The sequence below is a fragment of the Vulpes vulpes genome, chromosome 14 (assembly GCF_048418805.1).
Source record: "Vulpes vulpes isolate BD-2025 chromosome 14, VulVul3, whole genome shotgun sequence".
Classification (NCBI taxonomy): Eukaryota; Metazoa; Chordata; class Mammalia; order Carnivora; family Canidae; genus Vulpes; species Vulpes vulpes.
In genome coordinates this window covers 31,497,731-31,520,791 of record NC_132793.1, presented here as the reverse complement: position 1 = coordinate 31,520,791, position 23,061 = coordinate 31,497,731, and the positions used below count along the sequence as shown (strand labels likewise).

Here is a 23,061-nt window from a genome sequence, read left to right as displayed (position 1 = left end):
TTTTCATTACCACCAGGGTTTAACACAAGTTTTTCTTTCAGTTGACTCTCAGTAAGTGGAAAGCACTGTCTCATTATGATAGATTATAACCTTTATAGAGCTGTTTGAAGAAAACCTTTTTTTTTTTTCTAAGATTTTGTTTATTTATTCATGAGAGACAGAGAGAGACAGAGACATAGGCAGAGGGAGAAGCAGGCTCCATGCAGAGAGCCCTATGTGGGACTTGATCCCGGGCATCCCTAAATGACTAAAACTTTTTTCATTGATCTCTTTAAACTTGAATTTTTGTTTGTTTGTTTGTTTTGTAAATGCACATTCTGTTAGCAGAATAGTTATTTTTATCTTCGTGCCTTTCTTGTGTCCCAATTGTGGTCTCTTTTCACGTATCCTGGTAGAGAGTGTTCCTTCAGACTCATTAGTAGAATCAGTATTGATCCAGAACTATTCTTTTTTTTTTAATTTTACTTTTTTATTTTTTTAAGTATTTATTTGAGAGAGAGATGGTGGAGGATGAGCACGTATGCGCATGTGAGAGTGGGGTGGTGGGGCAGAGGGAGAGGAAGAAGCAAACTCCAGATGAGCAGGGAGCCTGCTTCAGGGCTCCATTCCAGGACCCTGAGATCATGGCCTGAATGAAGGCAGACGCTTAACTGACTGAGCCATGCAGGCATTCTGTTTGTTTCATTTTAAAAGTACATACATGTAAAAAGTGTACATGCATATAAATAAATGTTTAATACAATAATTTCTTTAATAATGTATTTTTCAGAGTATCTGGGCTCACTGTGGTAAGGTAGAAGAAAGGGGCAGAAAATTTTTTTTTTTAAAGATTTTATCTATCTGGAATGCCTGGGTGGCTCAGCAGTTTGGCATCTGCCTTCAGCCCAGGGCGTGATCCTGGAGTGCCGGGATCGAGTCCCACATCAGCCTCCCTGAGGTGAGCCTGCTTCTCCCTCTGTTTATGTCTCTGCCTCTCTCTCTCTCTCTCTCTCTCTCTCTCTGTCTCTCATGAATAAATAAATAAAATCTTTAAAAAAAAAAAAGATTTTATTTATCCATTCATGAGAGACATAGAGAGGTAGAGACATAGGCAGAGGAAGGAGAAGCAGACTTCATGCAGAAGCCTGATGAGGGATTCTATTCCAGAACCCTGAGCCGAAGGCAGACGCTCAACCACTGAGCCACCCAGGCATCCCAAAAAATTTTAATTTATAGCCTCCAACTTTAGTCTTTTAATATATACTAACAATATGGCTCAATTTTGTGCTTGTTTGATACGTATAGTCCTTTGTGAGACTTTTCAAAAGAAGTTGTAAGATAAGATAGCCAGTTACAAATGAGATAATAGTAAATACTTCTATAGATTCATTTTTTAAAAAAGAATTACTGAAAACAACCTTAAGCATAATGAGCATTTATCTTGTTTTACTTCTTTGCAGAAATACGTAGATAAAAACATCAGTATTTTATAAAACATAACTAGTGCTTTAGTTGGTATTATGTGTGTAGTCTTATATAATACTGTATTTTTGTTACTTGAAGAATTAGCATATTCAGGAAGCACTTCTAAATTTAGCATTAACGTAACATTTGTATGATTTTTCCTTTTGTTCCATGTTTTTGCATTTCATTATTTTTTCCATTTGTGTAGAGTAAAGCTGACACTAGAGGGCTTGGAAGAGGATGATGATGATAGGGTGTCTCCCACCGTTCTTCACAAAATGTCCAACAGCCTAGAGATATCCTTAATAAGCGACAATGAGTTCAAATGCAGGCATTCACAGCCAGAGTGTGGGTATGGCTTACAGCCCGATCGTTGGACAGAGTACAGCATACAGACAATGGAACCAGATAACCTGGAATTAATATTTGATTTTTTTGAGGTGAGTAATTACTGCACAGAGGGAGTTGAGAAAGAATGCAGGCGTGGAAAAAAAATTTTTTTAAAAATGCAGGCATGGGCTTATTTTTATGTTTTGATTTTTATTTTAGTCTGTGTATAAATCCATGATTCATACATCTTTATAGATGTTTATTTTCCTATACATTTTAGCAGACTTAGAAAACTTGGAGTTGGGATCCCTGGGTGGCGCAGTGGTTTAGCACCTGCCTTTGGCCCAGGGCGCGATCCTGGAGACCCGGGATCGAATCCCACGTCAGGCTCCCGGTGCATGGAGCCTACTTCTCCCTCTGCCTATGTCTCTGCCTCTCTCTCTCTCTGTGACTATCATAAATAAAAAATAAAAATTAAAAAAAGAAAAAGAAAACTTGGAGTTGATAGACTCAAGTACTATAAAAAAATTTCAGCTGAGTTGATGTATTACATCAAGATCAGATGTCTTGATGTCTGTACCTGTTCTTTTTTTTTACGATTTTTTTAAAAAAAATTTTATAACCAGTGTGAAGCTTGAACTCACAACCCCAAGATCAAGAGTTTTGTACTCTACCAACTGAGCCAGGAGCCTTCAAGGATAAATAGAGGGAAGATCATCAGATTGTTTAACTGTTGGTGGGCAACCCAGTGTAACTCACATCATTGAATCCTCCTCATGACTGAAGTTTGTGGTTTATTGAGGCATTTTATTATAAGAAATCCTAACAGCAGACTCATTTTCACAACTTTACTTGATACATATTTGTAGTAAAAAAGGGTTGCTATGGAAACTGTGCTGGGTTATTCAGAATCTGCTGCCAGCTTTCCAGAGCTGGGACTCTTACACTAAACTCTTCTTCACAAGTCATGCTGGGTCCCTGGCCAAGGTCCTTGCTTTATTGTACCCAGCTATTGGTCATGTGTACTACTTTCCCTCGACTCTTGCTCTTTGGCACTTCCACTTCCATTTCCATTAGATTAGAGCACCTAGCCACAGTTTTGTGAAAATAGCATCCTACAGAATGGATTTAAATCCACAAGTAACATTTGTTACACTTTTTAAAATCATTATAGTATTTGAATTGTTTAATTTGATGAAGCCTTTATGCAATAGCCTTTACAACTGGCTTTTTGGCTACTTTGTAGGAAATTGAAAGTGTTTCCCTCTAAAAAAAAAACTGTAACAAAGGATTTTATTTTTAAAAAACCTGTCATTCAATCTTACCGAAGTAAAGACCTCTGTGGGACTTTATTATAAAAATGTGAGGTTTTGGTTGAATATTTCCTTATATCTTAAGGAACTACCTTTTTTTTTTTTTTAAGATTTTATTCATTCATTGACAGAGAGAGGCACAGACATAGATAGAGGGAGAAGCAGGCTCCCTGTGGGGAGCCTGATGTAGGACTGAATCCCACGACCCTGGGATCACGACCTGAACCAAAGGCAGATGCTCAACCACTGAGCTACTCTGGTGCCCCAAGCAACTACCTTTTATTTTTTATTTTTATTTTTTTAAAGATTTTATTTATTTATTCATGAGAGACACAGAGAGAGAGAGAGGCAGAGATACAGGCTCCATGCAGGGAGCCCGACGCGGGACTCGATCCCAGGTCTCCAGGATCAGGCCCTGGGCTAAAGGTGGCACTAAACCACTGAGCCACCCGGGCTGCCCCGCAGCTACCTTTTAATACTCTTTCAAATGCCCTAACTTGCTTTTCATTTGGTTAGCAATTTTGAAAGTACTATTTTATTTATAGAACAGGCTAATAAAATATCCAGTGTAATATCCAAGTGAGTATTCAGTTTCCTAGAGAGTTAACTGTCCCTTTGTCATCTGTGTGGATGCACTTTTAGAGAATACAGTACACATTTGCAGCTCACTACAGGTGTTTGTTAGCCTTTGAATATAAAAATACTTAGAAAATTTGTCAATGTTTTAAATTCATCTGATTCATGTTAGAGGATCAGCAGTGCCAATCAACAGAATTATGACTAATAAAGTATCCTATAAAATCTTAAAATATATACTAAAAGAAAAGGTATCTTTTTTATTTATTTTTTTACAAAGAATCTATCTAAATTACTGGAATATGAATTTGATTCATATTATTGATCTTCCTTAGATTATGAATTAATTTTAAGGGAGTATTTTTATCTTTGAGTGGAAAATACTGAAGTATAAGAATTTGGATTATTTTAAACCTCATTTTTCATTTCAGGAAGATCTCAGTGAACATGTAGTTCAGGGTGATGCCCTTCCTGGACATGTAGGGACAGCATGCCTCTTATCATCCACCATTGCTGAGAGTGGGAAGAGCGCTGGAATTCTCACTCTTCCCATCATGAGCAGAAATTCCAGAAAAACAATAGGCAAAGTGAGAGGTAAGCCAGTAGAAGCAGAGTGGCCCTTTACAAATGAACAAAGGTTAGGTTCAAATGTTAGTTTCAAAGTGAGCTTTTGAGAATGGGGTGTTAAGTTAATAATTTGTTTTTAGAATGTTTACTATGATAACAATAAGGGACATCTGTGAAATTTTCTGGAAGCTTTACTTTGAATCAGTTTTGACTTGTGATTTATTTTCTGTTTGATAGAGATTGATAAACTTGACTGGAGTGGCATTTAAATGTAATACCATTTCATTGTTCACCATGGCCCTTTTAATCAGGTTTATCTTTGTTTCTCCTCTCTTTTTTTCCTTGAAAGTTGACTATATAATTATTAAGCCATTACCAGGATACAATTGTGACATGAAGTCTTCATTTTCCAAGTATTGGAAGCCAAGAACACCATTGGATGTTGGACATCGAGGTGCAGGGAATTCTACAACAACTGCTCAGTGGGTTGAATATTTGAGTGGTATTAGCATTTGGTAGCTCATGCATGATAAGGTTCCATTGGTTTGGCCCACTAAAGGTCAAAGGATCTTTTATTATTGACTGGGATTTAATGTAGTTCAGTGATTGGGGTTCCCAATTAAAATTAAGTAGAGACTAACTCTTTTGTAAGACTCTGGTCAGTCTCTAATATCTACTGAACTGATGCCAAGAGGGACATTAAAAAAGAAAGCCAGGAAGGAAAGCTTGATGCAGGGGAGGCACCCTGAACCTCAGTATTTGTGTTATGGTCCCAACTTTTAGCATGCTCCCCTCTCTGGGTCTTGGTTTCCTCACCCATTTTTGATATCGTTTCCATACTGGTGTCCTGCTTGTTGTCATTTAGCCTTTTTTAGTTCCTCTGGTCTGCCAGCATTAAGTCATCTGAGACACCATTGCAAGGAGCAAGTCTCTTGTGTCTCTTCTATTTCATGCCATTGCAAAAGATTGTTTTCCTTGACTGATCACCTCACTTGGGGGGAGGTATGTGTGGGTGTGGGATTTATTTATATTATGCTTGTAAATACCTATAATCATTAGAACTTGCATTTATTCCGTAATGCATATACTCACCAAGTGATGGTCAGTCTTAATTTGGGGATGGCAGAAGTAGCTTCAGAATAGGTAATATTGAACTGCTTTCATTGTTATAATTGGCTTTTTAAATTTAAGATTTTATTTATTTATTTGTTTATTTGAGAGAGAGGGAGAGAGTGTGCACGAGTGGGGGAGGGATGGAGAGAGAGGGACAAGTAGACTCCCTGCCAAGCACAGAACTCGACTCAGGGCTCAGTCCCAGGACCCTGAGATCCTGACCTGAGCTGAAGTCAGGATTTTCTACTTAGTGACTGAGCCACGCAGGCGCCCCAGTTGGCCTCCTCTTTATTACATTTGTTTTTTTTATCTTTTCTATAGTGGATGATAACTATATATATTTCTTCTCTTTCAGGCTTGCTAAAGTTCAAGAAAATACTATTGCTTCTTTAAGAAATGCTGCTAGTCATGTACGTGATCCTCTTTTTTAAAAGATTTTGGGACTGTTGGTCCAAGGGTGGCAAAGTAGAGAAATGTGGGCCTGGGGAGTCTTTTCCATTAGCTTATAGAAGTTAAGTAGGTCAAAATGCATGCTTCTTCTGAATATGATTCTAAGTGACAAGAAAGTATCTCTGAGCATTTGATTTTAGATTCTTGGTGGAGATTGGGATGAAAACTATAGAATCATTAGCATTTTTGTTTGAGATTACAAATTTTGAGTTATTGGGGCAAGAAGAACATTCCCAATTAAGCATTGATTTTCATTAACTGAATATTGTCCTCATTCAGATACTTTGGAAATAATGCTTATGGAAGGATTTGATGGTGGTTTTATGTAATATTTAAGTGAGTCTATATCTTGCATACCAACTTGATTATGTTAAATTTCTTAATTCCTTTTATCCATTTATAAAAGGTTAGAGTCCATTTTTTAGCTTTTAGTTTTTTTCAGCAACTTGACATTTTTAATCAAGAATCTGAGATTCCCCGTCTCCCCCTGCTGCCTTGTACCTGACTGAAAAACCTCATGCTCCATAGTTGTTGTTGTTGTTGTTTTTTTTTAAATATTTTATTTATTTATTCGGGTGGGGGGGGGCAGAGACACAGGCAGAGGGAGAAGCAGGCTCCATGCAGGGAGCCCAACATGGGACTTGATCCCGGGTCTCCAGGATCACACACCAGGCTGCAGGCGGTGCTAAACCGCTGCACCACCAGGGCTGTCCTCATGCTCCATAGTTAAACTAGGGAAAAAATGAAGGAACAGCTCTTTTTTTTTTTTTTCCTATTTTTTTCCGCAGTGTCCTCCACATGCCTTAAACTTAGTTCAACAAGTAAACTTGATTAGTGTGATGTTTAGCTTTATCATTTATATGAGCAAACATCTAGTCTAAGACATACTTTTTCTGTATTTCAGCATTGCTAAAATTGGTAAGGATTTTACAGCTTTTTTTTTTAAGATTTTATTTATTTATTCATGAGAGGCACAGAGAGAGAGAGGCAGAGACTTAGGCAGGAGGAGAGGCAAGCTCCATGCAAGGAGCCCGATGTGGGATTCGATCCCGGGACTCTGGGATCACTCCCTGAGCCGAAGACAGATGCTCAACTGCTGAGCCACCCAGGCATCCTATTTTACAACTTTCTAAGCCTTGCATCATGGTGTCATGGGCAGCATTTTTTCCCCTTTTAGTGGTATATAAAGTATCTTGTAACTCATGACATCTTACATTAATTAGTGTTTAAAAATATTAATAGCACATACTTTTGTCTTTGTGTTGGAAGGATAATATTAAATCTATGAGTATGTTGGAGTCTGGTTCAGTATTTGGAACCAATTTTAGTTCATTGTAGCTAACTATTCTAAACATTGTCTTATTAGGTGTAAACATGAAGATCCTGTTAAGGAACTTTCAGTGTCTCCATGCCTTTTTTTTTTTTTTTTTTTTTTTTTTTAAGTGTGGGACAGAGGGAGAGGGAGAGAGAGAATCTTAGGTAGGATCCACACCCAACGCAGAGCCTAATGTGGGGTTTGATCTCACAACCTGAGCTGAACACAAAAGTCGGTTGCTAAACTGAGCCACCTAGGTGCCACTCTGCTTTTTGAGAGAGCATTTCATTAAGCTTTTGTTCTTCCATGTTCTGTTGAGTTCCTTAAAACTCATGGATCACATTTTAGAATACTATATGCTAGTTTTTAATGGCTTGTTTGTTTTAATGTTAAAACCTGTCCTTGAGGTTCTGGTATGTTACTGGCTTCTTTCTTTCTTTCTTTTTTTTTTAAGGTTGTTTCTTTTTTTAATATTTTATTTTTTTATTTATGAAAGATGGGAGGCAGAGAGACAGGCAGAGGGAGAAGCAGGCTCCATGCAGGGAGCCCAATGCGGGACTCAATCCCGGGTCTCCAGGATCACACCCTGGGCTGAAGGCGGTGCTAAACCGCTGAGCCACCCGGGCTGCCCTACTGGCTTATTTCTTAAAGCTCACACTTGGATTTTGGAATTAAGTTTTATCTCTCGGTAAAATTATCTTCCTAAAGGGTGGTGATCATGTAAAGTTCGTTTAAACTAAGCTATAATTTGTTTAATTATTATTACTCTTTAAGGATGTTAGGGTTTGTTCTTAGTAGAAATGCTTTGTGTTATTTGTCCTGTTTTTAGCACTATAGGGAGCTAAACTTATTTCCTGCTTCAGAAGTCATCAAGGAAATAGGCTTCTTGGATACTAGTCTATGGTCACATGTGCTCACAAAATTAGATTCCCCACTCCCCACCAAAAGTTCAGGAAGGGCTGGAAGTGTGTCATCCGTCTTGACACAAGCATTTCTCTGGTCTGCAGTAACATATAGGATTCTTAGATCTTGTTTCCTTTGATCCCAACCGGCTTTCTTTCAGTGAAGGCACACCTTTGTGGGTCATTTATGTTCTCAGCTTTATTTGGATTAATTTCTATGTCAGAATGGGTTTGACTTAGAAAAATGCTTCCTTAACTTACTCTTGTCATTCTCCCTCCCATTGAAGCTTCTTAAAGAGATGGGGCTCGTGTGACACTACTCTTGACCTCCCCTGCCCTTGCTGCTTCTGTCTCAACAGTCCTCATCCTTTTCTCTTTACTCCACTTGTGGGATTTTGCCAAGGGAGGCTGGAAGGTATGCTGCTCGAGTGCACCAGGGTGCAGAGCTGAGGCACTCCAGCTGCTGCTTTTCCCTGCTCATCTTGGAGGGTCAGCTGTCTGGCTGTGGTACTTGTGGCCCTCTGCACCCAGTTCCTGGGAGGCTCCATTTCTGCTGATAGCAGTAGCAGAGGTGACAGGCTGGCCACTGCCACAGAGTATCCCTGGGGTGTGTTTGGGTGGATAGTTGCCCTTGTTTTTGCCCGGATGAAATTGCTGTGCTATCACAGGGAAGAGCAATTCTTAAAATTGTTGTAAGTGAAGAAATTACTTCTTAGAAAAAGCTTGCAGCATAACATTAATTCATGAGGAAGCTCTTTGTTTTGTGTACAGATCTGTGGATTTATTGTGAACAGTAAATTTCTTATATCCTTGTAGTTTTAGATGTATTGTGGGCCAGACAATGCTTTTCAAATATTTGTTTCCTTTATTTCTGTTAGGGTGCAGCCTTTGTAGAATTTGATGTACATCTTTCAAAAGATTTTGTGCCTGTGGTGTATCATGATCTCACCTGTTGTTTGACAATGAAAAAGGTATGTTGACATTCCTTCATTTTATTTTATGTTATTTTACTTAATTTTTAAGAGAGGGAGGTGGGGAGGGGCAGATGGAGATGGAGAAAGAACTTTTTTTTTTTTTTTTTTTTTACATTTTATTTATTTATGAGAGACACACAGAAAGAGGCAGAGACAGAGGCAGAGGGAGACGCAGGCTCCACTCAGGGAGCCTGATGTGGGACTCGATCCTGGGTTTCCAGGATCAGACCGTGGGCTAAAGGTGGCGCTAAACCGCTGAGCCACCCGGGCTGCCCTGGAGAAAGAATGTTAAAGCTGGCTCCATGCCTAGGGCAAAGCCGACATGGGGCTTGATCTCAGAACCCTGTGATCATGACCTGAGCCGAAATCAAGTCAGAGGCTAAACCTACTGAGCCACTCTGATGTCCCCCAATTCCTTAATTTTTAAAGTCTTACAGTTGGGGATAGGTTTAAACACTAGGAAGTTTGTTTTTACATATATGTGTATTGTTATTTATTAAAGTTGATCAGTTCATGGTTTTTGGTCAATTACTGCCAATTCATTCCTTTGTCAAGTTCTTGCATCATTGAGAGAGTGGGGAAACAGGAGTAATAAAGTAGGGTCTCTGTATTGCTGAATTTGCTTTCTTCTGTTATCTGACAAAAGGACATTCCAGGTGGCTTCTGTATCAGTTTGCTGCTGTTCTGTATTGAAGCAAGAGAGGAAGCTATCATAGTATCTGTTTTCTAGGCTCCCTTCTATTTCTAGCTCAAGGTTTTCCTCAAATTAATGGATTAGTATGATTTGGCCAAAATGAGAAGAGCCACAGTAGAAAGGACTTTGGAGCTGGATAGTGGAGTAAGGGGAATTTAAGAGGACAGAGGCTCGAGGCAAGGGGAGTAGTACCGTGGCCAAAGGTACAGTATGTACGATAAGCCTGGACAGGAGTAGAGAATGGCACAACGGAGAAGAAAGTCCAGAAGGAGATTTGAAAATGCATGTAGTTTCTTGAAAATTATTATAATTGTTGTGCAAACGTCATTATGATAATTGCAGAGTGTTTAACCTTTACTATACAAATTCACAAAGTGATTTCTTAAGGACCTAAGCTAGGAGGGTTTGTTTGGTATTTTCTATGAAACTGCTGGGTAGTCCTTTTCCTTTGAGATGATTTAAAGTTAAGGCAGTTTGCTAACAAGTATGACATTCTACCAGACACGAGTGTTGTGGTATACATACACGGCGAGGTACTTGGATCTGCCTGCTTGTGGATTTGAGTAAGTCATGGGGCTTTGGATTACTATGATATATGGAAAAGCACGCTTCCGTTTCTAGAAGGGTACCCCACTGATTTTGCATACATGAAGGGGCTAGGCTATGTCTTTGTTGATAGACCATGGGGGCTGACCCTTCTCATCTATAGTCTTCAGAAAGGGAGGGAAGAAGATGCACCAACTTAGGTAGTAGAGGTAAAATAACAGTAGAAAGGAGCAGATTGTTTTGCTCTGGGGAAAAAAATCCAAAGTGGAACAGGAAGGAATGGAGGAGTAAGGATCTTTGTAAGATTGAGCTTAATGAATTGAGGTGTAATTCCCAAAAATCTGTGAGACTTAATTGAAGAGTGTTACTGATCCCATTTTCACCAGACTTTGTCTTGCTCTTAAATTGAATCTGGATAAATTAGAGAATTTTACTTATTTTTAGTTTTACTTTCTAAGCTAGTATTTTCCTTACAAAACCAATTTGTGTTCATTATAAAACTATCGAAGATCATAAAATGAAAAATAAGTCTTCTTTTCCCCTTTCTCCTTGGTCACACTCCCTTACTCTTAAGAGTTTCTTGTATATCCTTTAGAAGAGTTTGATGGATACATGGGTTTATATCATATTTATGTGAATGAATGTAAATGTAATGCATTTTAGCATATTTGTTGGATTGATGATTTATTGGTGGTCTATTAACTCATTTCCTTAAGGTAGAGGTGCCTAAGCAGTGTAACATTTGATATGGTAATAAAATCTAATAAAAAAGACTTTCTCATAGGAAAACCATTTATAGTAGATTAGATTTCCTGTTAAGTATTACTGATTAAAGCTAATCAGACTTTTTTTCCCCCATGACCTTTGATTTCTGTGGCTATTTTAAACCAAACTTAGGTTTAAAAGGTTTAGAAAAGTTTAGAAACTATTGACAGAAATTAATCGTTCTATAGCATATTGATTGCATAGTCATGTACAGTCTGGATATAGATGTCAAATAAATTGTGAACAGCATGACAGGAAGTAGGGGAAATTACTGATTTCTGGCTTTGTTCTCAGTATATCTTCAGGGCCCTATCCTCCTCCCACCTATTTTTTTCTTTCAGGCACTCCCACACATTAAAAACTAAAATTAGGGGATACCTGGGTGGCTCAGCGGTTTAGCACCTGCCTTCGGCCCAGGGCATGATGCTGGAGTCCCGGGATCAAGTCCCACATTGGGCTCCCTGCATGGAGCCTGCTTCTCCCTCTGCCTGTCTCTCTCTCTCTCTCCCTCTCATAAATAAATAAAATCTTAAAAAAAAAAAAATTAAAACTAGAATATAAGAGCTGGAAGATGGTATTAAAAAAAAAAAAAAGAGGGCCTCCCCTGCATGGACTCCCTGTGGCCTCCAAACAACTGTCCTCATCATTCACTAAGTTGGGATGTTGGACCTGTCTAGGGTTTAAACATTCAGTAATAATTTGAAGCCTGTTTTTCTCTTTATTTTCTTTGTAGAAATTTGATGCTGATCCAGTTGAATTATTTGAAATTCCAGTAAAGGAATTAACATTTGACCAACTCCAGTTGTTAAAGGTAGTAATGATAACATAAAATGTGATTGTTCTTTAGTTTTAAAATGATTTAGACTTGTTTATGGTATTATTCTCTTTGTGCATGGAGATGACCGTATATTCAGCATGAGTAGAGTATATGCTTTAGTTTTATATTAGGAAGAATGGGTTTGCACTAATCCATCTGTCTTCTCTAACAGTTCCTCCACCCCCACTCCACTGTTTTGCATATGTGAAGGCTATAAGTCTTTGTTAGAAGACACAGGGGCTGACCCCTCTCATTCATAGTCTTAGGTTGCCCTCTGGTCGCTTTTGCCCTTCTTTATATAACTGTCACTATTTTACCACTGGCCTTGTATGCTGTCCTTGGTTTTTAAACTTCTCTCACTATCTAAGATCTTTGTATATTTTATTTTTTATGCCATGTAATTTTATATGATCATTCTTCCTGTTCTCATTAGATACCTATATAAATGATTATGAACAGTTTCTTAAGAATTTTTATATTCTTTCCTACTTGGGTATTTGATCATGATCTTATGTGTATGTATGCAGTTAGTGTTATTCTTACTGAATTGATAATTCTACATTTTACAGTTTTAACTTGCTAGCTTTTCAAGTTACGGTTCTGTTAACCATAACTTCATAAACTAAGGCTTTTTTTCTGATTGCATTTTGTGTGTGTGTGTGTGTGTGTGTTTTCTAGCTTGCTCATGTGACTGCCCTAAAATCTAAAGATCTGAAAGGTATGTACCAATATGGAAGCACTATTTTCATTTCATAGTTAACGTATATATAATATATATTTAACACACTCTTGGTCATTTTAACGAATGTAGTATTGGGCTCGCTAAATGATTCTTAGGAGTTTTTACTTTTACGAGTTTTCTTACCTTGATGATCAAGTTCTTTGTAATTTTGTACCTATCATTTTTTTCCAAACATTCTTAACCAAAGAACAAAGTGGAGGCTATATCAAGTATGAAAGCTGGCTCCAGAGCCAGGAATATGAATCCAACTCTAACAGTTAGGTATGACGTGGGGTAGGTTACTTTAACAATTCTGTCCCTCAGTTTCCCCAAACTTGTCCCTGTAAAATCCCTTTGTAATTCTACTTTACTTGGCACTCTCAGAACTTCATAGTTTGTGCCATTTGTTTGAAGTTTAGTGTATCCTTTTTTTAACCCTTTATTCTGTATATGTCCTGTCTCTTCAATTATACTATAAGTCTCTCTAAGGTAGAAAACATGTTTTTGTATTCCCTGAGATACTTAAAATGTTCTGTATGTAGTAGATTACTTATGAGATATTTATCTGCAGTTGTGATAACTGAAATGATTTTTTGAAGATATTGTAAAGTGTTAGAGACTCCAGAGGTTATCCCCAGAGCATTGATACGACTTTGTAGGCTTTGTAGCTATTTCATGACTTTTAATAATAAAAATAAATTTATTTTTGTTTTTAGTATTTTTTATTTTTATTTTTTAATTTATATGACTTTAGTCTTTGTAATATAGTTTTCTTTTTAAGAAAAGTTTATTTAGTTTGATATTTTTTTTTTCCTCTTAGAAAACCATTCTTGTGTATCTTGAGATATAATCTATTTTGGATTTAATGGTAGTGGTAACAAAAGCACAATGGTAGCTTTAAATTCTCTTAATTTCTATTTTCTGAGCTGATTTTGATATTTCAAATAGTAGCCTTAACAAGAGGACACAGCTCTTAATTCCATTGACAAATAACAAATTACTGCTGGTGACTGCTTTGTAAAAAACTAATATTAAAGTGTTTATGAGAAGATACTTTTGGGGCCTCAGGCTTGATGTTTCTGTGAAAAATGTTGCAAACTAGTTTTCATTAAAGATGCTTATTTCAAAATGGAGGTTTTAATGGTTAAACATGTAAGAGTCTTCAAAAAATACTGCATATTAAAAGGATCCTCTGTAATTACCTCTGGATCTTTTTTTTTTTTTTTTTTCATCCTAAAAATTCAGGTTAAGATCTTAGGGATAAAATGGCATTTTGTATAAGTTTTTATAATTTAAAATTTCAGAATCTGTGATTGAGGAAGAAAATTCTTTTTCTGAAAATCAGCCATTTCCTTCTCTTAAAATGGTAAGTTCTTAGGAAAACTAGCACGAAACTATCTCATTAATTCTGTTAAAACCATATAATTTATTTTGGTCTCTTAAATGGGCACTAAAAAGACTGTCAAAGATAGCATTTATATAAACTTGTCATTGATTCTTTTTAGAGAAAATATATTTTTTACGGTGTAGTTATGCTTTTTTTTAAAGAGTAACTTAACTGCTCAAATGAGTAAAAATTCCCACTTCAATGGGTTAATTTGATAAGAATTTGGTAAGAACAGGAAAGTCACATATTTCTGTATATAAATAGGAAATAGAAGGCTACAGAAAAAGGGGTGGGAGGAACATGTGGGAGAGCATTTTTACAATATTTAAAACTATTTCTGGGGCTCCTGGCTGGCTTACTTGGAGGATCATGGGACTCTTGATTTCAGGGTCATGAGTTCTAGCTCCATGATGGATGTAGAGATTATCTAAATAAATAAAAACTTGAGAAAGAAACACCAAACCATTCCTTAGCTTTTAGAGAGAAATGAGATTCTCCAACTGAAGAAAGTAAGTACCCAGGTTACTCAAAATGAAACACAAATTTCAAAAATTCACCTGAAAAAATATAACAAATACTAGCATGAAGATTTAAAAACTAGACCTAATTCATACAGGAATCCCTTTAACAGTATCAGGCAAGCCTCTGTGGATGCCAGGCACTCCTTAGTCATGCTAAGTCTGCTTTTTTTCCTACTGGCTCCATTTCATAATTTCTGTTCTTCTCCATTGTCTTTCTGGTGATGTTAGGTACAGTAGATGTCTTAGGTAACAGTAGGTCATTTCAGTTTGTCATGATTACTCATACGACAGAAAAGATATGAGAGAGCCTTTCCAGATATTTATGAAGCCTGGCCAAGTAACGTCATTCCTTCTGACTCAAAAATCTGAAATCATTTGGTTCTGAGAAATCTCATGCTTCCTAGATTTGTGATTAAAAACAGTTTTTAAAAAATTGTATGTAAATGGTTTAACATTAACTTAGCCAAATAAGTTGAGCACACTTTTTACTCACTTTGCACTGTCACTATAATTTAATCACAATTTTATTTTATTATTATTATTTTTAAAGATTTTATTTATTTATTTATGAGAGACACACAGAGAGAGGGTGTGGGGGGCAGAGACACACGCAGAGGGAGAAGCAGGCTCCATACAGGGAGCCTGACATGGGATTCCATCCCAGGACTCCAGGATCGTGCTCTGGGCTGAAGACAGGCGCTCAACCACTGAGCCACCCAGGGATCCCCTAATCACAATTTTAAAACCAACAAAGGCCAAATAAAATCACAGTTTGTTTGTTTTTAAGAAAGGAAAGGAGAGCTTGCGTGGGAATGGGTGAGGTGCAGAGGGGAGAGAATTCTTAAAGCAGGCTCCATGCTCAGTGGGGCTTGATTTCATCACCCTGAGATCATGACTAGAGCTGAAACCAAGAGTCGGGTACTTAACCCACTGAGCCACCCAGGCACTCCTAATATCTCAATTTGAAAGAGAATCTTTGTAAATTTGATGTTTAGTAGTCTCAACACTAACATATATTATTGTCCTTATTTTTCTAATTTTGCATTAGCCCAGTAAAAATGTGATAGATACATTAAATAAAGCTAAAGACAGAGAAGAAAGTCAAAAAGCCCCACATGAAATTGAGTAACACTGTTTTAGGCACTGTACTTCCATGTACCTGGTTAATATAGACCTGAGACCTATGGTGGTGAAAGAGTTTGAGGTTAAGAATGCATTGTTGTGGTAGTGGTGCATCTGCCATCACAGATGTTGCCTAAGACTCCTACTTTTGCTGTTTAATTTCTTTTGACTTCCTTATTTAACTTAATCATCAACAACATTGTTAGTTTGGGTATAAGAAAATACGCTGAAGGCACAAAACATGTTATCCTTACTTAGTGGTATGTTTTACCATAGGTTGCTTTTTGTAATAATTCTGTTTTCCTTTTTTTCTTCTCTTATTCTGCCACTCATCTTGCCAAAAAACAAAATACAATTCACCTCCAACAAACAAAACTCTAGGTTTTAGAGTCTTTGCCAGAAGATGTAGGGTTTAACATAGAGATAAAATGGATCTGCCAACAGAGGGTAAGTAATCCTTGATGTAACACATTCCCCCCTCCCCGGTTTTTTAAAATGCATTTGTTTCCATTTCCTTGTTTTAATGGAAAAGTGAAGCTGAAATCTTAATGTGGCTTCTTCTAACATTATTAATTTAACCTTTTTGATAAAGCATATTTTATCCTTATACTATATGTGAGTACTTAAAATTAATGATGAATGTATAATAGTATAAATTTGAATTTACATGTGTCTCGTGCACATTAACATGGATGGTTTCTGGACATACTTATAAAATGAACAGTGGAAACTGGACAGTTAGAACTTTATAACTGATTAGTTTTTGCTTTCTGTGACCTTGGGCAGATTACTTTAACAACTCTGTCCCTCAGTTTCCCCAAAACTTGTCCTGCCTACAAAATCCCTTTGTAATTCTACTTTACTTGGCACTCTCAGAACTTCTAGTTTGTGCCATTTTTTTGAAGTTTAGTGGATCCTTTTTTTTTAACCTTTTATTCTGTATATGTCTTGTCTCTTCAACTAATCATATATTTTAAATAATTCCTTAAGCAGTTTTATATTAAGTGGCAGTAGTAGCTAGTAATAGTTAACCAAGAAAAGAAATTTCTGCAGGTATGTTTTAAATCATTCCCAAATTTAGTCATTCTTTTGTTCAATAGTTCTATATTGAAAAGCTGCTGTGGGCGAGGCATCTTGTGGCTGCTTGGTTTGAGTAGTAAACAGAATAAACCTTGTTTTCTTGGAATGTATAGTCTAGTTGAGGAAAACAATTAACTATTGAATATATCAGGTAGGGATATGTGTAAATGGTTGGGATGCATTGCTAAGAGGTTGTTGGGGCTGGGGCCCTGGAAGTGGGTAATTAAGGTATGTTGGGCAATCAGAGCAGTATCTTGGAAATTGTTTTCATAAGAATAATTTATACCTGCCCTCAAATCTTGCCTTCTAAGTAGCTGTTTATGATAAGCTGGTCCTGGTTAACATAGTAAGTTTTTCTTAAGGGATTATTTTAGTTTTCTGAGCTTTTAGGATTATTTTAATGACTGATATACAAAACGTCTAATATTTGAGTATCTACAGGGCTCTCAGTATCTTAATTGTATTTAGAAAATATTTTTATTACTTGCTGAGGGTATTTGATATGTCTAAGAGCCAAAGAATGAGATTTTTAATTAATAAAAATTACTTGGGTTTTTTGCTGGGAGGCACTTGGGTGGCTCAGTTGTTTGGGCATCCATCTGTTGATTGATCTCAGCTCAGGTCTTGATCTCAGGGTCATGACTTGAAGCCCCACCCTGGGCATGGAGCCTACCTGAAAAATAAATTACCTGGGTTTTTTTAGCTGCAAGTGAGTTAGTAAATGAAGTGAAGTTCTTTTGTCTAACAGTTCATAAAGATTATATAAATTTTTTTAAAAGATTTTATTTATTTGAAGGGGGCACATGAGTTAGGGGGGTGGTAGAGAAGCAAACTTCTCCCTGAGCATGGAGCCAGATGCAGGGCTCAATCCCAGGACCCTGAGATCATGATCTGAGCCAAAGTCAGACGTTTAACCAACTGAGCCAGCCAAGTGCCCCTATATAAAAATATTTTAAAGTCACTAGAGTGCAGATTTCCAGAGTTTTAACTTTTATTTTGCAAACTTTATTAAAGCAAAAGTTTATTGATGGTGTAATTGCTTTATACATAAATGTCTCTACCTGAATTATGACAGCTGCACCATCACTAAGTAGCTGTATGGTCTTCGACAAGTTCTTAATCTTTTTAGACCTTTGTTTTCCTCATGTAAAATAAGAGTTGGATTAGATGTTCCCAAGATTTTTTTCTGGTACTGAGATTCTAGGATATTTAATGGCTTTTATTTTCCTGTTTATTTCTTCCACATAGGATGGAATATGGGATGGTAATTTATCAACATATTTTGACATGAATCTATTTTTGGATATAATTTTAAAAACTGTCTTAGAAAATTCTGGGAAGAGGAGAATAGTGTTTTCTTCATTTGATGCAGATATTTGCACAATGTGAGTAATAATTTTTTTTCACCTATACTCTTAGATAGTAGCTGGGACTTAGGGTACAAAGATTGTGGTTGGAGGTGGCCCACACTTTACCTTTGATTTGACCTCTCAGTCAGGTTATATATATTTTCACATCCCTTCAGGACTACCTGCAGGATGCCCTCCCCACTCCCTCAGTGAACGCTATACCTACTGGATCCTAGTGCCTCACACCTTATGTTTTGTTTTATAGGCATGGAACATCCTCCTAACCAAATTGTAAGCCCTCAAGGGCTTCTTCATTGCCCATTTCTTTGTTTCTTTTTTTTTTTTTTTTTTTGAGATTTTATTTATTTATTCATGAGAGATACAGAGGGAGGCAGAGACATAGGCAGAGGGAGGAGGAGCAGGCTCCATACAGGAGCCTGATGTGGGACTCGATCCCGGAACTCCAGGATCACGTCTGGATCTGAAGGCAGATCCTCAACTGCTGAGCCACCCAGGCATCCCTCATTGCCCATTTCTGAAAATATTTTAGTTCTTGTGTAGAATGATTTAAAATTTCTCTTTTTTTGATTAAAAGATACATGGTAATGGTGATCATATCTCAGTAATGAGATTAAGCTCTTTCAGAAGGTGATTTCTTTATATTTTTAGAGTTTCCTAAAATTCCTATATTAGAATTATCTCCCTAATGAGAATATTTTTTAATTGTCTTTTTTAGGGTTCGGCAGAAGCAGAACAAGTACCCCATATTATTTTTGACTCAAGGAAAATCTGATATTTACCCTGAACTCATGGACCTCAGATCTCGGACAACCCCCATTGCAATGAGCTTTGCACAATTTGAAAACCTACTGGTATGTTATGCTTGATTTTTAAATTATTTTAATTTTTAAAGATGTCTTAGAGTAGTAAAGTTTTCATTTTATTTACACATCCCATTGCTTAGTTTTGACACATTTATAACAAGCTGATAGCTATACTTAAGTAAGGATATTAGATCTCAATGAAAAGCAGTAAATGAACAATAAAGTATTTTCTTGCAGGCCTAGGTTAAGTAAGTTTTTGTAGTTTTCTGAGTGGATTTTATGAATCATCTAAAATGGCTAGATAAAATTTGTAAACTTGTCTGATAAAATAACTTGGAAGAAAAAGTTCTAACATTTTTTCTCTCTCCCCACTCTACCTTGGGGAACACTGATGTAGAGTATGACCATTTAGCACTTGCAGCTAATAATTTACTTTTTCGTGAATAATTTTTCTTTTAGGGGATAAATGCACACACTGAAGACCTTCTCAGAAACCCATCCTATATCCAGGAGGCAAAAGCTAAGGGACTAGTCATATTTTGCTGGGGTGATGATACCAACGATCCGGAAAACAGAAAGAAACTGAAGGAACTTGGAGTTAATGGTCTAATTTACGATAGGTATTTGTTTTTCATAAAAAGTTTTCTTGGATTGTTAAAAAAGAAATAGTTATTTTATAAAAAATAATATTAAACTTAGTTAAGTTAAAATTCTGTAGTTCAGCCTGAGGTTTATCTTAACATTTATCAGTAGATTAAGTCTGGAGTATAGTACAAACACTTGGGAAGCTTATTAAACATTTGGATATGTGGGCTCTAAACTGGATATACTGTCATGGGGTGGGGACGCTGTCTCCCCTAGACTTCTCTGCACCAACTTTCTTGGGGATCTCAATCCAGTTCTATGGCTTTTCTTACCTTTATTCTTCCATATTTGTATCTTCAGCCTTTCTGTCCCTTTCTCCTGACCGCTGAAACTTTTATATCAGCTACCAAAACCTGTTCTTTTCTGTAGACTTTCTGATTTCAGTATAATTGACAACTCATGTCTTTCTGGTTTCTCATTCTAAATCCTTGGTGTCTTTGTAGCTCTGTTCCTAAACTCATACTCCAAAACCAGTCAGACAGAATCTTGTTGATGCTGTCTTCAGAATATATCCTGAATGTATCCACTCACCAGGTTTACTACTGTCATCTCCTTAGACACCTCATTTCTCATGAGGCTTATTGAAGTCCATCTGCTGTCTATTTTCAGCACAGCAGCCGTAGGGAGCCTATTCTAACTGAAGTCAGATCCTGTTACTGCTTTAAACTCTCCCACAATTCTCTTTGTCACCTAAACTAAAATCCAAGGACCTTCCAAGGCCCTATGAGAGCTGATTCCCATCTTCCTCCAGCCCCCACCCCAACATACCTACACAAACAAGCTCCACAAGGACAGGCTCTTTACCTGTTTTGTTCACTCCTCTATCTCCAAAAGTTAGAACAATGTGTGACACACAGTAGGGGTTAAATATTTGTTGAACAAAATGTTTTTCATTTTTCTTACAAGCTCCCTTGACGTTTATGATACAAGTTTGAGAGCCACCAATCTGAGACGAAAAGATTGCTTAATATAAAGAAATTTTGGGTTAGAAGGGATATGATTTAGTCTGCTGAGGGGTTACCAGGCTCACTAATACTTGAGCCGTAACATTAAAGAGTAAGTGATGGGACAGCCCGGGTGGCTCAGTGGTTTAGCACTGCCTTCAGCCCAGGGCCTGATCCTGGAGACCCCGGATCGAGTCCCACATCAGGCTCCCTGAACGGAGCCTGCTTCTGTCTCTGTGTCTCTGCCTGTCTCTCACTCACTCTCTCTCTCTCTCCCCCTCTCCCTGTGTGTATCTCTCATGAATAAATAAATAAAATCTTAAAAAAAAAAAAAAAAAAAGTAAGTGATGAAATTCTTACCAAGCCTGTTTTAAAAAATACCTTTCCTTGGATTTAGTTCACTTTATTGTTTGTCTTGTCCCATATAGTTAGATGACTTATAATAAACAATTCCAACTAATTAAAGGAAAATAAAATTTTTACATTAACTGTTTAAAAAATGCTGAGTTTAGCAAAATTTTGAAGAATGTTTTTTTGAGGAAGAGAAAAGGAATGATTGCAAATGTTTTCAGGCAAGAAAATGTATTGTGAGACATACTATGTATGACTTTGTAGAGTATACATATTTTAGGCAGATTCTTCATCTGAAGGACCTTACTTTGTTAAAGCCGAATTGTTACAATGTGATGGAGAACAGGAAGATACTTTGTGATATAAAAGATCTGAAGAAAGTGAGTTCTTTCTGACCTGGGATCAAAAAGAGTAATTTTAAAGAGGAAGCATTGAGTTGGTTTTTGGGAGTGGCTAAGTTTGCTTTGACGGTATCTGAGTTTTAGGCAGAAGCAATAGCAGGACTCAGGGCAAGACTATGTTTTGAAGGTGTGGAAGATATGGAGGAGACAATTCAGGAAGGGGCTCCTATTAGGGTCTGTTAGAGTTGTTGCTTACCCTTGAAAGTTTTTATGTTTTATTTATTTATCTTTTCTTTTTAAAGATTTTATTTATTTACTCATGAGAGACCCATAGAGGCAGAGACACAGGTAGAAGGAGAAGCAGGCTCCATGCAGGGAACCTGATGTGGAACTCGATCCCAGGACTCTGGGACCACACCCTGAGCCGAAGGCAGACCTTTAACTGCTGAGCCACCCAGGCGATCCAAGTTTTTATGTTTTAAAGAACTACGTGTGTGTGTATGCAAGGTTTACAATAAAAGCCAGGAATCCCCTATGCCTGTCCCTTTTATTGTTTTTAGCAGAGTGAGGTCCTGTGCCTGAGTTTTGTTTTGTTTTGTTTTTTGTTTGTTTGTTTGTTTGTTTTTTTGAGAAAGAAAGCATGTGCACATGTAAAACAGGGTGAGGGGCAGAGAGAGAGGGAGAGGATCTTAAGCAAACTCCGTGCCCAGTGTGGAACATGACTTGGGGCTCAGTCTCATGAACCTGAGATCATAACCTTAAACCAAAATCACACTTAACAGAGCCACCCAGATGCCCCACCCTAATGTTTTTCTAGCTTTTTCTTCTGCTATATAATATGCTTATGCTGTTATTTTTTTTGTTATTATTACAAATTTAGACATAAAGGTTTTGAATGACTAATAATTTGGGGAGCCTTTGATTTATTTTACATTGGTGAAGAATTGTTGAGAGTGGGTGTTTTAGTTGATCAAAAATGATTCTCTTCTTTTACAAAGGCAATAACACATTGTAGATTTTACATTTAATCATGGTTTTGTAGTGCATTATTTCATATAAAGAACTATCTTGATTTCCTGATACTTTGGATTTTTGCATTTGTGAAAATTGAGTAAGATGACCTTTAATTTACCTTTCTCAGCTGGTTGTTGTCTCATTTTGGTATGGGGAAAATGCTTGCCTCATAGAGTAATTACACAATGTTTCCTCTTTTTATAAAAAAAAGAATTACTGTGGTCAAATGATTGAAAATAAATCCAATAACAGATATTCATGTTTAAAGAACAGTATCATTAGATTTGAGGTCTCCCATGTGCCTCTGTCTAATTCAATTTCCTTATCTCCTCCCTCAGGTATAACTGCTTATCAAATTATTATTCTCTTAAAAAAATTTTTTTAAGATTTTATTTATTTATTCATAAGAGAGCCCAACATGGGACTTGATCCCGGGTCTCCAGGATCAGGCCCCGGGCTGAAGGCGGCGCTAAACCGCTGAACCACCCAGGCTGCCCCCCCCAAATTTTTTTTTAAAGATTTTATTTATTTTTTCATGAGAGACACAGAGAGGCAGAGACAGGAGAAGCAGGCTCCATGCAAGGAGCCTGATGTGGGACTCAATCCCGGGACTCCGGGATCACGCCCTAAGCCTAAGGCAGACCGCTCAACCACTGAGCCACCCAGGCATCCCTCTTTTTAAAAAATTTAAATTCTTATTTCTGTCACTAAATAATATACCATTTGGTTTCTCGTGGCTTTAAACTTCATTTGTATTTTTTCTCCTGCTTGTTGTAACAACTTTCTAAAAGTTAATGTATTTGTTCTATATAGCTATAATTTATTCATCTTCATGGCTATATAATATTCATGGCTATGCCTCTACTACACTTTATTCTGTATGAGAACATTTAGGTAGTTGCCACGTTTTTATTTTGCAGTGTTTGCTGTAAACATTGTTGAGCCAGGCCCTCTAGA

The 23,061-nt window shown here is 37.1% G+C and overlaps 1 protein-coding gene across 4 annotated transcripts in view; it reads left to right on the top strand.

Annotated features, from left to right (window-relative positions):
* Window positions 1–23,061, top strand: part of GPCPD1 (glycerophosphocholine phosphodiesterase 1) — a 55,238-nt gene that overhangs the window by 25,969 nt on the left and 6,208 nt on the right. For 3 of the 4 annotated variants that reach the window (XM_072736342.1, XM_072736339.1, XM_072736341.1), the window contains 12 exons: window positions 1,652–1,883; window positions 4,094–4,256; window positions 4,579–4,711; window positions 5,698–5,752; window positions 8,888–8,980; window positions 11,722–11,799; window positions 12,484–12,523; window positions 13,831–13,892; window positions 15,938–16,003; window positions 17,885–18,021; window positions 18,722–18,857; window positions 19,269–19,429. In XM_072736342.1, the coding sequence (XP_072592443.1) occupies window positions 1,652–1,883; window positions 4,094–4,256; window positions 4,579–4,711; window positions 5,698–5,752; window positions 8,888–8,980; window positions 11,722–11,799; window positions 12,484–12,523; window positions 13,831–13,892; window positions 15,938–16,003; window positions 17,885–18,021; window positions 18,722–18,857; window positions 19,269–19,429 (1,356 nt within the window). The remainder of the gene's footprint in view (window positions 1–1,651; window positions 1,884–4,093; window positions 4,257–4,578; window positions 4,712–5,697; window positions 5,753–8,887; window positions 8,981–11,721; window positions 11,800–12,483; window positions 12,524–13,830; window positions 13,893–15,937; window positions 16,004–17,884; window positions 18,022–18,721; window positions 18,858–19,268; window positions 19,430–23,061) is intronic. The other variant, XM_072736340.1, reaches the window with a different exon arrangement.